At 48.8% G+C, this 16349-nt stretch overlaps 1 protein-coding gene across 8 annotated transcripts; it reads left to right on the top strand.

The window, feature by feature from the left end:
• Positions 1-2: 2 nt before the first annotated feature.
• On the top strand, positions 3-16045 carry TUBAL3 (tubulin alpha like 3). 8 transcript variants are annotated; one of them, XM_053978977.1, is made up of 7 exons: positions 3-200; positions 2812-3077; positions 5350-5403; positions 8162-8249; positions 12311-12554; positions 13674-13822; positions 14615-16045. In XM_053978977.1, exons 4-7 carry the CDS (start codon positions 8247-8249, stop codon positions 15596-15598), a joined length of 1380 nt encoding a protein of 459 aa, XP_053834952.1. In that variant the 5' UTR covers positions 3-200; positions 2812-3077; positions 5350-5403; positions 8162-8246; the 3' UTR covers positions 15599-16045. The 8 variants fall into 8 exon arrangements, with proteins under 8 accessions (XP_053834952.1, XP_053834949.1, XP_053834950.1 ...); XM_053978974.1 differs by having other exon boundaries at positions 2807-3077; XM_053978975.1 differs by having other exon boundaries at positions 2807-3159.
• The last annotated feature ends 304 nt before the right edge of the window (positions 16046-16349 follow it).

The following is a 16349-nucleotide window of genomic DNA, read 5'->3' as shown; positions in this document are numbered from 1 at the left end:
CCGGCCGCGGGGGAAACTGAGGCACGGGGCGGGCGGGCATCGCCCTCCGCGTCCCGATATTCCCGGGAATCGCAGGTGGTGTTGAGGCTGGAGAGACCTCGGAGACCATCGAGTCCAACCTGTGGCCGAGCACCACTTTGTGAGCCAGACGTGAGCGCTGAGAGCCGCGTCCAGTCGTTCCTTAAGCATCTCCAGGGATGGTGAGTCCGCCACTGCCCTGAGCAGCCCCTTCCAATGTTTAATCTCCCTTTCTGATGCCTCAGGTTTAGTTTTTATATTTTTCAGATTCTGTGCTGCTTTAGTGTGTGGGTCTGAGCTTCACATTATGGGATGCTGAGCTCTCTGCACAGAGCAGGGAGACAAAACAATTCCTGCTCCAGCTGGGCACCAAGGACAAATGATCCAAAGCTCAGGCCCAGGAGCACAAACAGTGTGGGCTGGAGAGAGAAAAACAAGCAGGATGGGAGTGCCTGGGCTAAAGCTGGAATGGGACAATGAACTGCAAGGTGCAAATGGAGCAGAGCTGATCCCAGTGAGAGCCCCCGGGAGCGCTCGTGCATTTTGGGACCATTTTGGTTCCTCTTGGGTGCAGCCCTGGCTGGGCTCTGGTGCTGCCCAAGGTGGATCCATGCAGGAGATCCTTGGAATAAATCCCTGCTTTATTCTTTAGCTCTGCCCAGCCTCTGCCCCAGCTCAGCCTTCACAGGGCATCCGTTCCATGTAGAAATGTTCCCTAAAATCCCCCAGACCCTCCCCTGGCCCAGCCTGAGGCCGTTCCCTCTCCTCCTGTCCCTGTTCCCTGGAGCACAGCCCGACCCCCCCGGCTGTCCCCTTGTGGGAAATAGATTTGTGAAGAATTTGTAAAATTTGTTAGAAAGTTTATATAGTTGTGTATATTTGCATATAAATATTGAGATAAGGTGTGTTGATTTAGGAAGGTTATAGAATAGAGATATTGTTGAGAGAAAGATTGAATTAGAAGTTTTAAAATAGGGTTTTGTAAAAAGATTAGATAATTTAGAGAATTAGAATGTGTTTTACTGTTTATTGAGATTGATAATAGAATAAAATCTTGTAAAGCACCTCTCAATTACCCCATCTCTATAAAAACTAAGAAAACCAACATCCCCTCCTGGCAGGGACTTGTGCAGAGCCACAAGGTCCCCCCTGAGCCTCCTTTGCTCCAGGCTCAGCCCCTTCCCAGCTCCCTCAGCCTCTCCAGACCCTTCCCAGCCCCTTCCCTGGACCCTCTCCATCCCCTCCAGGTCCTTCCTGAGCTGAGGAGCTCAGAAGTGACCCCAAGATTCCAGGGGGTCCCTCAGCAGTGCCCAGCTCAGGGGACAGTCCCTTCCCCAATCCTGCTGGCCACTCCATTGCTGCTAAAATCCAGGTGCCATCGGCCTCTTGCCCACCTGGGCACAGCTGGGGATGTCCAGCTGCTGTCACCAGCACCCCCAGGCACCTTTCCAGCCCCTCTGGCCCAGCCTGGGGCGCTCCATGGGGTGAACCTGGCCCTTGGTCCTGTTGGAACTCTGATCCATCCATTCCCACCCCCAGCCGTGATCCCTGGGAGGGAACAGCTGGAGCTAAGAGGTGGGGTTAGCCTGGATTTTAGGAAAAAGTTCTTCCTGGGAAGGGGAGCAACAGCCTCATCCAGTCCGAAAGAGGCAAAAAAAAAAAAAAAAAAATCAGCGAAATTTTGGAGGAGAACGAGCTCTTTCCTAAAAAAAAAAAAAAAAGAGGAAAAAATCCACCTCAGAAATCAGCTCAAATCCCAAAAATGTACCTCAGTCACCTCTCTCAAAACACACCCAAGGGAATTAAATCCTGAGGCGTGTTGTGGCACAAAACCACTGCCTAAACCATTTGTGGTGAGGTTTTTGAGTGAGACCGAGCTGGAAAAAAGCAGCTGCTTTGGCCAGACAGAGCAGCAAATCCCCAAACCCTGCCTTGAAAAGCCATCAGGAGCCCCTGCTGTTCCTCCCATCCCACATCAGGGTCAAGTGCTGCTTCCAGCCAGACTCTGGGAGAAGTTTTGGATACTCTCAGGTAAGGGGATCATCTGGAAATCTGTCCCACTTGGCTGAGATTTGGATTTTCCTCCACTCCAGCCTTTTCCCTCTGCAAAGTGGCAGGGATGAGGAGGGGATGGGGTCTGTCCCCTCATGGGGTGACACCCCCAACCATCCCTATAAGTAGGGGGGGGCTTTTCCCTGCTTATAAATTGGGAATATCTCCTCCAGAGTGCAAATCTGCTTTTGGACCAGACAGATCTGGCAAAAGAAAAATCTCCTTTTGACAACTCTGACACCCCAGTGCTGGAACAGCCTTTTACACTCGGTCAGGTTCATCAGGGTGAGCTCAGCTTCTGGGCAGCCCTGGGATGAAATTCTTTAAAAACCCACAAAACCCATTAAAAAACCCCCACGTGTGCACAAAGCATTTCACTTTCTTGGCTGTATTTAAGTTAAAAAAAAAAAAATAATAAAAAATCACACAAATGGATTCCTCAGAGATGCAAAACCCACAAGTTCAGCTGTACCTTGATTCAGACAAGGAGATGCCCCCTCCTTAAGCTGTCAAAAAGCTGCACATAAGCAGATGTGAGAGTGAGGATTTAAAGGTTTTAGAAGGAATTTGTGCTTTTTCTTTATTTTTTTTTGGGGGAAGGTGGAAAAAAGCATCCATTGGGACGGGAGAGGGAGCATTCCTGGGGCACCAGGTGTGCCAGAGGACTCAGACTCAGCAGGGAAATGATGCCAAAGAAAAAGGGAATTAATTTTGCTCTTTTTTTTTTTTATTCCAGTGCAGATTTAAGATGACCAAGCTGTGAAGTTTCCATTTGGGCTCAAAGCTAAACACCCCAGCAAAGCTGTGCTGCCTCACTCAACGTTTCATTTGTAGTGGCTGGGAGCTGCTCATGGATGAAAATCCATGAATCCAGTTTATCTCCACCAGCCAAATTCCTCCCCTGTCCTTCTCCACAGCTGAGTCCTGCCTTGGCTGCATCCTGATTTCTGGGATTTGGGAATTTGCCTTTCCCATCGGGTTGCAGAGCTCAGCACAGACATTGGGAGGTTTTTTTTTTTCCTTTCTCTGCTGAAATCATGCCTTGGGAGCTCAGGAGGGCAGAGCAGATCCGAGCACGGATCTCCAGGGGTGATCCCATTTCTCTTGGATCCTGGTTTATTTTTTTTTTTTTTTTAAGGAAGAACTGGTTCTCCTCCCAGGATTTTGCTGATTTTTTTTTTTTTTTTTTTTTGCCTCTTTTGGACAAGGTGAGGCTGCTGCTCCCCTCTGGGTGCTGTGGGGTGCTGGACTTGTGTGCAGGGTGAAGGATCAGAAAACCATGGAATATCCTGAGCTGGAATGCAGCCACAGGGATCAGGGGGGTCAAACAACAATTCCTGCACAGACACCCCAAAATCCCACCCTGGGGCAGCCCTGGGAGCGCTGTCCTGGAGCAGCCTTGGGAATGTGCCCGTTCCCTGGGGGAAGAAATGTTCCTAAAACCCAGCCTCAGCCTGCCCTGGCACAGCTTCATTCCCTGCAGTTCCCAAAGCTGCCTTGAACTGCTCGTCATCTGGCCAGGGATATTCCAGTCCCGATTTTACATGGACATTCCCAATCCCACTTTTACCTGGATATCCAAATCCCATGTTTACATGGACATTCCCAATCCCATTTTTACCTGGATATCCCAAATCCCATTTTTACATGGATATCCCAAATCCCATTTTTACATGGATATTCCCAATCCCGATTTTACATGGACATTCCCAATCCCACTTTTACATGGATATTCCCAAATCCCATTTTTACATGGATATCCCAAATCCCATTTTTACATGGATATCCCAAATCCCATTATTTCATGGACATTCCCAATCCCATTTTTTCATGGACATTCCCAATCCCACTTTTACATGGATATTCCCAATCCCATTTTACATGACTATTCCAATCCCATTTTTACATGAATATTCCCAATCCTATTTTTGCTTGGATAGTCCCAATCCCATTTTTACATGGATCTCTCAAATCCCATTTTTACATGGATATTTGCAATCCTGGTTTTCCTTGGATATTGCAAATCCCATTTTTTTGTTTGGATATTCCCAATCCTCTTTTTAAATCAATATTCCCAATCCCATTTTTGCTTGGCTACTCCAAATTCCATTTTTACCTGGATATTCCCAAATCCCATTTTTACTTAGACATTCCCAATCCCGTTTTTTCATGGATATTCCCAATCCCTTTTTTCCTTGGCTATCCCAAATCCCATTTTTACATGGATATTTCCAATCCTCGTTTTGCTTGGATATTGCAAATCCCATTTTTTTTCGTTTGGATATTCCCAATCCTCTTTTTAAATGGATATTTCTAATCCCATTTTCACATGGATATTCCCAATCCCATTTTTTCATGGATATCCCAAATCCCATTTTTCTCTCACTCTGTTAAGGGTCCATACAAAGCAGGAAAAACCTCCTTAAAGAAGAATTTTTCTCCAAATTATTTGAAAAGGAACATTTTCCTTAAATTAAAGGGAGGGGAGTAGAAATCAGGAATAAATCAAAATAAATTCTCCTTGTTGCTGCAGCTGTTGCCCATTTTTATTTATTTATTGGGAAGAAAAAATGAGGGAAAATTTGGATTGTCCAGACACCCCTGATGGAGATTTTTCATTTTTTTTTTTTTTTTGCAGGACAATAAAGAACATCAAAATTCCAGCTGATGCCAAATGCTTTGTTTTAAAATATATTTTAATTAATTCATAATTGTGATTAAATCGATAATTTTTTTTTTTGGGGGGGGGCAAGGTGAATTGGTTTTGTTTTGGGAGTGCCACCAGGGAAAAAAAAAGCAGCAAAAATCAGGAAAAAATTGGCAAAAAAAAATCAGCAAAAATAATTTAAAAATCGGTAAAAATCAGGGCAAAAATCAGCAAAAAATCATCCAAACTTAGCAAAAATATTGGCAAAAAATCAGCAAAAAAAATCAGCAAAAAAACCAGCAAAATATCAGGAAAAAATAAGGAAAAATTAGTGAAACCCAGCAAAAATATCAGCAAAAAATCAGCAGAAAATCAGCAAAAAATTTGGCAGAAAATCGGAAAAAAATCAGCAAAATATATTAAAAAAAAAATCAACAAATATCAGCAAAATAAGTGGACGTCCAAAGGATTGGTTGGATCAAAAAGTGGATTTCCCTTGGGAAGTGGAGATGGAAAAACACGATCAGGTTGAAGATCCCTGGGATTCAACTTTTCCCTACCAAAAACCCCCAAAAAAATCCAAAATAAAAATAAAAAAAAAGAACATTAAATGAAATATTTTCTCTTCCCAGGCCTGAAATCTTTTGATTTCGAAGCAAATTGAAGTGTCCAAGCAGCACCTCCTGGTGAGTCCTGCCCAAAATTCACCTCCCAGAATATTTTGGGATATCTTTGGAGATAACCCCAGGGAATAAACCAGCAGTGACAGCAGTGGGAAGAGCCAGGGAGGGATTTGGGATATTTGGGATGTGGGAAGGAGGCAGCAGCTGTGAGCTCTGGCTATAAAAAGTCCTCTGGAAGGGGGGGGTGGTCTCTGCTAAATCCAGCCTGGAGCTGAAATCCCAGGAAGTTTCTCTCTGCCACCACCAGCTCCAGAAATTCCCTCTTCTCATTTCCCCAAAAAAACCCCAAAATTTTGGGTTTGGGGTTGCCCCAAAAAGAAATAATTTAGTGAAGAAACAACTGAAATTCCTCATTTTTTCTCCAGAAAAGCTGAAATCCCAGGAAGTTTCTGTCTGCCACCACCAGCTCCAGAAATTCCCTCTTCTCATTTCCCCAAAAAAAACCCAAAATTTTGGGGTTGGGGTTGCCCCAAAAATAAATAATTTAGTTAAGAAACCCCTGAAATTCCTCATTTTTTCTCCAGAAAAACTGAAATGCCAAGTGGGTTCTCTCTGCTACCACCAGCTCCAGAAATTCCCTCTTCTCATTTCCCATAAAAAAACCCCAAAATGTTGGGTTTGGGGTTGCCCAAAAAGGCATAATTTAGTGAAGAATCCCCTGAAAATCCTATTTTTTTTCTCCAGAAAAGCTGAAATCCCAAGTGGGTTCTCTCTGCCACCACCAGCTCCAGAAATTCCCTCTTCTCATTTCCCAAAAAACCCCGAAGTTTTGGGCTTGGGGTTGCCCAAATAGAAATAATTTAGTGAAGAAACCACTGAAATTCCTCACTTTTTCTCCAGAAAAGCTGAAATCTCTGCCACCACCAGCTCCAGAAATTCCCTCTTTTCCTCCCATTTCCCAGAAAAAAAAAACCTAAATTTTGGGTTTGGGTTTGCCCAAAAAGGCATCATTTAGTGAAGAAACCACTGAAATTCCTCATTTTTTCTTCAGAAAAGCTGAAATCCCAAGTGGGTTCTTTCTCTCTGCCACCACCAGCTCCAGAAATTCCCTCTTCTCATTTCCCAAAAAAAAAACCCCAAAATTTTGGGGTTGGGGTTGCCCCAAAAAGAAATAATTTAGTGAAGAAACCACTGAAATTCCTAATTTTCTCTCTTTTTTTTTTTTTTCTCCAGAAAAACTGAAATCCAGGAAGTTTCTGCCACCACCAGCTCCAGAAATTCCCTCTTGTCCTTCCCATTCCCCCCCAAAAAACCCTAAAGTTTTGGGCTTGGGGTTGCCCAAAAAGGCATCATTTAGTGAAGAAACCACTGAAATTCCTCATTTTTTCTCCAGAAAAACTGAAATCTCAGGAGGTTTCTGTCTGCCACCACCAGCTCCAGAAATTCCCTCTTGTCCTTCCCATTTTCCAAGGAAAAAAAAACTCAAAATTTTGGGTTTGGGGTTGCCCAAAAAGGCACCATTTAGTGAAGAAACCACTAAAATTCCTCATTTTTTCTCCAGAAAACCTGAAATCCCAGGAAGTTTCTGTTTGCCACCACCAGCTCCAGAAATTCCCTCTTCCCATTTCCCAAAAAAACCCCCAAAATTTTGGGTTTGGGGTTGCCCAAAAAGGCATCATTTAGTGAAGAAACCACCAAAATTCCTCATTTTTTCTTCAGAAAACCTGAAATCCCAGGAAGTTTCTCTCTGCCACCACCAGCTCCAGAAATTCCCTCTTCCCATTTCCCAAAAAAACCCCAAAGTTTTGGGCTTGGGGTTGCCCAAAAAGGTGATTTAGTGATCAAACCCCTAAAATCAGGGAAGGTTTGGGATTCATCCAAGGATAAAAATTCCCCAAATCTTCACGTTCCTGCTCCAAACTCTCTCCAAATTCCTGGGGATTTGAAAGCTCTTCCTCTTCTCAAATCCCATTCCCTGCTCCAAACCCACCCAAATCCATGGATTTTGCTCCAGTTTACCAGTGTGGGTTTTATACTGGGAATTCCAAACTGGAGCCAGCAAGAAAAGAAAATCCCAAAAAAATGCTGAACTAAAGGGGAAAAAAAAAAAATCCCTGCTCCTGATCCCATTTGGGATATTCTTGTCTCCCTCAATCCAGAGCTGCCAACTTGTTGGGATTTGGGATGGATCAAAGGAAATTTGGGAATTTTTAATGGGAGATGAAGAGGTAAATAAGGGATTTAGGGGAAAAAATAAATCAGCAGAAGCACACAGGCACTGCTGGGATCTGGGAAATCCCACAGGAACGGGGCCAAAAGTGATTCCCAATCCTTGGCAGGAGGGGAAAACGAATCCTTAAGGAATCCAGAGGGGCTGAGCCTCCACCTGAACATCCCAGAGCTGCAAATCCCAGCAGATTCCCATGAAATCATGGATAATATGGGGGGAAAACGCCCCAAAAAATGGCAGGATTTTGTCTAAAAATTGCCAAAATTAAGAATATCACTGTCAGCGCTGTGAATAATGATAGAGGCAGGTTGTTCCTGCTGGATAATGTGGGAACACACAAAACTTTTCCTTCTTTTTTTTTTTTTTTTTTTTTAACCAGCCCCACACTCAAAAATCAACTTTTATTCCCCTTCGAATCCAAACCCTTTAAAAAATAAAATAAAATAAAATAAAATTAATAAAAAAAAAAAAAAAAGCTTACATGACACTGCCTTTAATCAAGCTAGGCAGGATTTAATCCTGATTTTTCTTTGGGATGGAGGGAAAAGGAGCTCTGCTCCTTTAAGCTCAGAGAAACTTCTTTAAATTCAGGTGGAGTCAGGATTTCCTGGGCTATAAAGTTGCAGGGAGAGGCAGAGGCAGCAGCTGCTTTGCTCAGATCTTACCCAGCCTCACCATGGTAAGAGCATTAAAATTCCCAATTTTTCCCACTTTTCTCCCCCCCCCGCCCTCCAAAGGCTTCCAAGCTCGAAATTCCCTCTTTTCCTTCTCTTTTCTCCCGGGGGGGGGGTTTAATTTCCAGCAGCTTTGCTGGAATTGCTCGTCACCTTCTGGGTTATTGATTCGGGGTTTGCTCCTTATAAGGGAAAAGTGAGGGATGTGCTTGGAATTGTTGGAGTGGCCTCTCGGTGCTTTTCCCCTCTGGAGTTTGCAGCTCCTGAGGTTGAGGGGGGTCTGGAGACTTGGAAAGTTTTTAAAAAAGTTGGTGTTTTAATTGATTTTATTTTATTTTGTGTGTGTGTGTAGCACCAGTGTGTTTTCCCCCTCAATTAAAATCAAAATTTTTCATCCTGCTGCCCCTTTTTCCCCAAAATTTTAACACTCCCAATGTGCTGCAACAAACACAACCTTTAGGTTTTTTTTGGGTTTTTTTTGTTTTTTTTTCCCTTTAGGAATGAGCTGCCATGTTGCCTTTGTCTGTTCTAAACCCTTGGGATTATATTAAATGGATAAAAATCTAAAAATCCCCCTTTTCCATGTCGTTTTTTTCGTGGAATCCCTGCCCCAAAACGTTTGCAGCTGGGAAACTGAAGTGGATTGAGCTGGGGATTAAAAAAAAAAAAAAAAAATCTGCAATCCTGATTATTTCTGTCTGCTCCAGCTGAAACTTTTTGGGAAAGAGGATCCCAACTGGCACTTTTTTTGTGGATGCAAAGGAGCAACTTGTTGGAAAAATCTGGTTGCAAATGGGAGAGCACTTCAAAGTGGCTCCCAGGGATTTGGCTTTGAACTTTTCCTTTAGTCTGCGGATTTCTGGTCTGGCCTGGCTATAAAAGTGTTAAAATATTTACATGGTGTTCCCAGTGGGAAAATCAGCTGGACAACAATGGGCTGCCTATAGCCAGAGTCTGTAAAAGGCACTTCAGCTGGATGCAAATGTTGGGAAGATCCCAAAAAAGAAAAAAAAAAAAAAAAAAAAAAAAAAAAAAAAAAAAAATTCCCCTCTGGAATATTTAAGAGGAGGGGAAAACCTCCGACAAACCGCTGCGCTCTTTTCCTTCCAGCAGCTCCCACTTTTTGTGTTTCATTTTTTTTTTCTTTCCTTTGTTCTCCTTCCCTGAGCTCTGGCTGCAAATTCCAGGGCTCCCAGTGCAGCAGGTGCTGGGAATGGGGATTTGGGAGCGGAGCAGCTGTCCCAGGGAAGTGCTGGGAAGCTGAGCACGGAGAGCTGGGATGGGGAACTATCCCAACCACGCTGCTGGGAGGGCTGGGCCGGGCAGGCAGCATTTCCCACATAGTGCAGATGGCAGCTGGGACGGCAGGAATGGGATCCCAATAACTCCTGATCCCGGCAGGAATGGGATCCCAATAACTCCTGATCCCGGCAGGAATGGGATCACCCCAATCCCTGATCCCAGCAGGAATGGGATCGCCCCAGTCCCTGATCCCAGCAGGAATGGGATCCCAGCAACTCCTGATCCCGGCAGGAATGGGATCGCCCCAGTCTCTGATCCCGGCAGGAATGGGATCGCCCCGGCCCCTGATCCCAGCAGGAATGGGATCACCCCGGCCCCTGATCCCAGCAGGAATGGGATCACCCCAGTCCCTGATCCCAGCAGGAATGGGATCACCCCAATCCCTGATCCCAGCATGAAATGGATCCCAGTAACTCCTGATCCCGGCAGGAATGGGATCGCCCTGGCCCCTGATCCCAGCAGGAATGGGATCACCCCAATCCCTGATCCCAGCAGGAATGGGATCACCCCAATCCCTGATCCCAGCAGGAATGGGATCACCCCAATCCCTGATCCCAGCAGGAATGGGATCACCCCGGCCCCTGATCCCAGCAGGAATGGGATCACCCCGGCCCCTGATCCCAGCAGGAATGGGATCCCAGTAAGTCCTGATCCCAGCAGGAATGGGATCCCAGTAACTCCTGATCCTGGCAGGAATGGATCACCCCAGTCCCTGATCCCAGCATGAAATGGATCCCAGTAACTCCTGATCCCGGCAGGAATGGGATCATCACAATCCCCGATCCCAGCAATCCCTGATCCCTGCTGCTCCTTTTCCTGACAAGCCCTGATCCTGGCAGGAATGGGATCACCCCAGTCCCTGATCCTGGCAGGAATGGGATCCCAGCAGCTCTTTTCCCCAACAATCCCTGATCCCAGCAAGAATGGGATCACCCCAGTCCCTGATCCCAGCAGGAATGGGGTCACTCCAATCCCTGAACCCAACAATCCTGGATCCCAGCAGCTCCTGATGCCAGCAGTTCCATTTCCCAAAAATCCTTCATCCCAGGAGCCTCTGATCCCACCAATTCCCCAATCCTGGCAGCTCCTGATCCCAACAATCCCTGATCCCAGTAGGAATGGGATCCCAGCAGCTCCTTATCCTGACAGTCCTCGATCCCACCAATCCTCTGATCTCAACAATCCCTGATCCCAGCAGGAATGGGATCCCAGCAGCTCCTTATCCTGACAGTCCTCGATCCCAGGAGCCTCTGATCCCACCAATCCTCCGATCCTGGGATTGCCTGATCCCAGCAATCCCTGATCCCAGCAGCCTCCACACCCCGCAGAACTGGGGGGCTCATCCCGCGCTGGGATCTGGGGGCGTTTGGGCAGCCCTGGGTCGGTGTCCCAGGAATGATCCCGTCCTGCCGTGCTCTATCCCGGCTCCGTGGTGGCCTCTGCAGTTGCTTGAGGGATGGGAAAAGTCTTGGCGCATCCATGCTTGAGGAATGAGATGGAAAAGTTTCACTGGATCGCTTCCCTGCCACGAGTGGTTGGTGGCCCGGGATGTCCAGCTGGAATCTTGTGGAGACTCCTGGGCGCTTCCCTGGAATTTTGGGATCTGCTCTTCCCACCACCCCCCCTCTAAGCTGGGCTTGCCTGTGGAGAGAGCTTGGTGAGGTGAGACCTGAGCCAAGCTGCCACAAATGGATAATGCCACAAATACTGGGATCAGCCGCCCTGCTTGCCCTTCCCAGTTGGGATCAGCTCCCTTTCCCAGTGATCCCTCGGGAAGCAGCGCTGCCCTGTGTCAGGCACGGCAATGATTGGGATTCTGGGACAGGAGGCTGTGCCATGGCTTTGATCTTGGCGTGGTGGCAGCAGCAGATGCCAATTACCCAGGGAAGTGCCCAGGGAGCCTCCAGGAGACGCCGCTCCCCGCGGAGCTTCCCTGGAATCACAGCCTGCTGGAGATGACCTGGATAAATCCGGAGCCGCTCCCGGGAGCCAGCCCGGCCTTGCTCTGCCCCGGGGCAATCCCTGTTTTCTCCAGCCTCTGTGACTCCAGCTTGGCTCAGGTTTTCCAAGCTTGGCTTCTCCCTGAGCTCTTTTTTTCCGGGGTCAAGAGCCTGGAGCTGCTGGTGCTGGTGTCCCATCAGGATGTGAGGGATCGGCAGCGGCTCCGAGGAGCTGGTGCTGCTTCCTGCCCCAGCATGGAGCCAGCAGCTCCTTCTTTCCTCCTCCCCTGGGCTGGGAGAGCCTTTCCCAGGAATGCTGTGTCCAGCAGATCCCAGTTAATCCTGGCTCCAGCTCCTGTGGTGTCCCATTTCCCTCATCATCCCCAGCATGGCTCTGAGGGGAGCTCTGGGGGCTGGAACTCCCCATCCCCAGGATGTGTGAAATTCCCCGTTTCCCTTTTCCAGAGGGAGTGCATCTCCATCCACATCCCGCTGCACAGGATGTGTGAAATTCCCCGTTTCCCTTTTCCAGAGGGAGTGCATTTCCATCCACATCCCGCTGCACAGGATGTGTGAAATTCCCCGTTTCCCTTTTCCAGAGGGAGTGCATCTCCATCCACATCCCGCTGCACAGGATGTGTGAAATTCCCCGTTTCCCTTTTCCAGAGGGAGTGCATTTCCCTTTTCCAGAGGGAGTGCATCTCCATCCACATCCCGCTGCACAGGATGTGTGAAATTCCCCGTTTCCCTTTTCCAGAGGGAGTGCATTTCCACCCACATCCCGCTGCGCAGGATGTGTGAAATTCCCCGTTTCCCTTTTCCAGAGGGAGTGCATCTCCATCCACATCGGGCAGGCCGGAGTGCAGATGGGCAATGCCTGCTGGGAGCTCTACTGCCTGGAGCACGGCATCCAGGCCGACGGGACCATTCCCGGCTCCAAGCAGGTGAAATCCATGGATCCCAACTCCGAGCAAGTGGATTCCTCCTTCGAGACCTTCTTCTGTGAGACAGCGTCTGGCAAACACGTGCCCCGGGCGGTGTTCATAGACCTGGAGCCCACTGTCATTGGTAAAACCGGGATTTCGCCCCAGATCCATCTTGATCCGTAATTCCCAACCCTTTTTCCATGGGTTCCTGTTGCCCCCCACTCCTCTGCTCTGGTTAAATGTCCCCAGCCGTTGGAAGCAGACTGAATTTACACTTCCAAAGGGACCAGGAGGGACAAACCCGTGGCTGTCGCTGAGTTGTCTTTGTTCCCTCCTTTTGGGACCTTCAGCAGGTGGAAAGTGCCCTGGATTTGCCAACCTTGGTGGTCCTGGCTGGAATTCCACCATCCCATGGCCAGATGTGGCACATCTGGTCCTGATGCCACCCACAAAGCGGGGTGCCACGGGATTGTGGGACCTGGCTGTCCTGTGTGGCCAACTTGATCCCTTGGAGGACTTTTCCAGCCTGATGGATTCCAAAAGATTCCCATTTCCCCTTCCAGCTCCCTCGGGGATCTCTGGGTGTTTGTTTGTGTGGCACCTCAGTTCGAGGTGTCTTCCTAGAGAATAATAATTATTTATTTAGGAAATGACTCCAAATCCAACCACCTGCTCCTGCCTTCCAGGCTTCTCCTCCTATCTTTCCATCTGGGATGTGACTCATTAGTCCTAATTAAAGGATTGCAGACTTTTGTTTGGGTTCTGCTTAATTTATAGACACCTCATTAAGGTATTAAATGCAGAACTTAATGAGTGAGCCAGGAGATTATGGAATGTGCCCAGTGTTGGGATGGAGTGGATTTAAAAACCCTCTGGAGCTGGGTCAGGTTGGAAATGTCAACACTGGAGGGGCTTTGTCTGTGTCCCTTCCGAGCTGGAGAGCAGAGGATGGAGCTGCAGCTTCCAGACTTCTCCTCCAAGCTGCCCGTGGTAACGGATCCCACAAAAACGCTGGAATTGTGGTGTCCTCGCTCATGAAACCAGATTAATTTAGGATTTCAGGGTAGGTGTAGGGTGAGGGTGGAGTTCTGGTGGGACCTTACCCGTGTGAGTTTATTCCTCCCCGTTCCGTTGTTCCCACAACCCTTCCCTAACCATGCCATGACCTCCTGCTGGACATTCCATGGATTTTGCTCCGTGAAAGCTTCTCCCAAAACCTTTCTGTGCGCTCTGCTCTGGCTGATTTCTCCTCCTGGTGCAGATGAGATCAGGACCGGGACCTACCACGGGCTCTTCCACCCGGAGCAGCTCATCAGCGGCAAGGAGGACGCCGCCAACAACTACGCCCGTGGCCACTACACCATCGGCAAGGAGATCATCGACACCGTGCTCAGCAGGATCCGGAAAATGGTGAGGGGGAGCGCCACGTTTTGGGTTAAAATAACACCGTTCACATTTTCCGAGTTTGGGGTAGAAGTCTTAAAATAAAAAAAAAAAGTCTTAAATTAAAAAAATTTAATTTCATCACCCTCATCCTCCTCCCCGTCCGCCGAGTCCCTTCCAACCTCCTCATAATCCTTCTCCAGGGCCGCCAGGTGAGGTGAGGTCCAAGGGTTGTTGTGATTCAGGTGAGGTCCAAGGGTTGTTGCTGCTGTTGGGATTTGGTTTGGGGCTCGGGAAAGCCCCCCCTGGATTTGTGGGTTTGTCCTAAAAGCAGAGAATTGTCGCGTTAAAACTGGGCTTAAGGTGCTCGGTGTGTGCTCCAAGCAGAATTTTGTGCTGTACTACTTGGGATAGTCACCCAGTCCTTAAATGGATAAATATCCATTTCTTTTGGGATAGTTATCCCAGTCCTTACAGTGGTAAATATCCATTTCTTTTGGGATAGTTATCTTAATCCTTAAATGGATAAATATCGATTCTTTGGGGATAGTTATCCCAGTCCTTAAATGGACAAATATCCCTTTCTTTTGGGATAGTTGTCTTAGTCCATAAAGGGATAAATATCCATTTCTTTTGGGATAGTTATCCCAGTCCTTAAATGGATAAATATCCATTCCTTTGGGGATAGTTATCCCAGTCCTTAAAGGGAAAAATATAGATTTTCTTGGGATAGTTATCCCAGTCCTTACAGGGATAAATATCCAATATTCTCGGGGTAGTTTTCCAGTCCTTGGATAAATGTCCGATGTTCTGCTGCAGGCTGACCAGTGCAGTGGACTCCAAGGCTTCCTGGTCTTCCACAGCTTCGGAGGAGGCACCGGCTCCGGCTTCACCTCGCTCCTCATGGAGCGGCTCTCCGTGGAGTACAGCAAGAAATCCAAGCTGGAATTCTCGGTGTACCCGGCCCCGCAGGTGTCCACGGCCGTGGTGGAGCCCTACAACTCCATCCTGACCACCCACACCACGCTGGAGCACTCGGACTGCTCCTTCATGGTGGACAACGAGGCCATCTACGACATCTGCCACCGCAACCTGGACATCGAGCGCCCCACCTACACCAACCTCAACCGGCTGATCGGCCAGATCGTGTCCTCCGTCACCGCCTCGCTGCGCTTCAACGGCGCCCTCAACGTGGACCTCATCGAGTTCCAGACCAACCTGGTGCCCTACCCGCGCATCCACTTCCCGCTCACCACCTACGCGCCCATCGTCTCGGCGGAGAAGGCCTACCACGAGCAGCTCTCCGTGCCGGAGATCACCAACGCCTGCTTCGAGTTCTCCAACCAGATGGTCAAGTGCGACCCTCGCCGCGGCAAGTACATGGCGTGCTGCCTGCTCTACCGCGGCGACGTCGTCCCCAAGGACGTCAACGCCGCCATCGCCGCCATCAAGACGCGCCGCTCCATCCAGTTCGTGGACTGGTGCCCCACGGGCTTCAAGGTGGGCATCAACTACCAGCCGCCCACGGTGGTGCCCGGCGGCGACCTGGCCAAGGTGCAGCGCGCCGTGTGCATGCTGAGCAACACCACGGCCATCGCCGAGGCCTGGGCCCGCCTGGACCACAAGTTTGACCTGATGTACGCCAAGAGGGCCTTCGTGCACTGGTACGTGGGGGAGGGCATGGAGGAGGGCGAGTTCTCCGAGGCCAGGGAGGACCTGGCGGCCCTGGAGAAGGATTATGAGGAGGTTGGAAGGGACTCGGCGGACGGGGAGGAGGATGAGGGTGATGAGGATGAGTATTGACAGACTGCGGCCTGGTCTTGACCCCAGCTGGAATGCAGACTCGTGTCCCGAATTCCTGAGGGCCCGGAGGTGCCGAAGGACCGGCCGTGTTTGATGTATTAAACCTCCCCCACTGCTTGCATAGTTTGGGCTCGCAGAGCTCCTCTGTAGCCTGGGTGTCTTGAGCTTTACCCCACTGCTGTTTATTGATGAGTGGCGCTGAGTCGGGCCTAACTTAGGCCCGACTTAGGCCCGACTTAGGCCTAACTTAGGCCCGACATCCCGCCTAGCCAGGAGATCCCGGTTCCTCACCCCGGGAACGTTGCAAGCTGCCTGCTTTGGCTGGGATGGCAAACTCTCGCTTCTGGCTTTTTCTTGTAAAAGCACTTTGGAATTAGAAACGCACCTGTAAACTTCTACGCAAATGGCTTTTTGTATATGAATAAAGAGGGTTTCTTTGGCTCGGAATTCCTTGGATTCCCCCGGGGGCGTTTGGTGGGGAGGTTCCTGCTCGCAGACGTCCTGAGGAGAAGAGCAAATGCTGATCAGGGTGTGCTGTGAGAGTCATCCGCCCTAATGAGTGTGGTGGGGGAAGTGTCCTATATCCCGTGGGAATTTCTGTCTGGAGCTGGCTGCTGCTCAGGGAATTCCATGTCTGGGATCAGGGAATCATTTCTGAGTAGTGGTGGGGGGGGCACTTTTTGGCCTCCTCACCACCTTTGGTGAAGCTCAGGTGTTGCCTGAGCAAATCCTGCTGGTTTTGGGGGAGTGC

The sequence above is a fragment of the Vidua macroura genome, chromosome 5 (assembly GCF_024509145.1).
Source record: "Vidua macroura isolate BioBank_ID:100142 chromosome 5, ASM2450914v1, whole genome shotgun sequence".
Lineage (NCBI taxonomy): Eukaryota > Metazoa > Chordata > Aves > Passeriformes > Viduidae > Vidua > Vidua macroura.
This window is presented reverse-complemented; position numbering and strand designations above follow the sequence as displayed.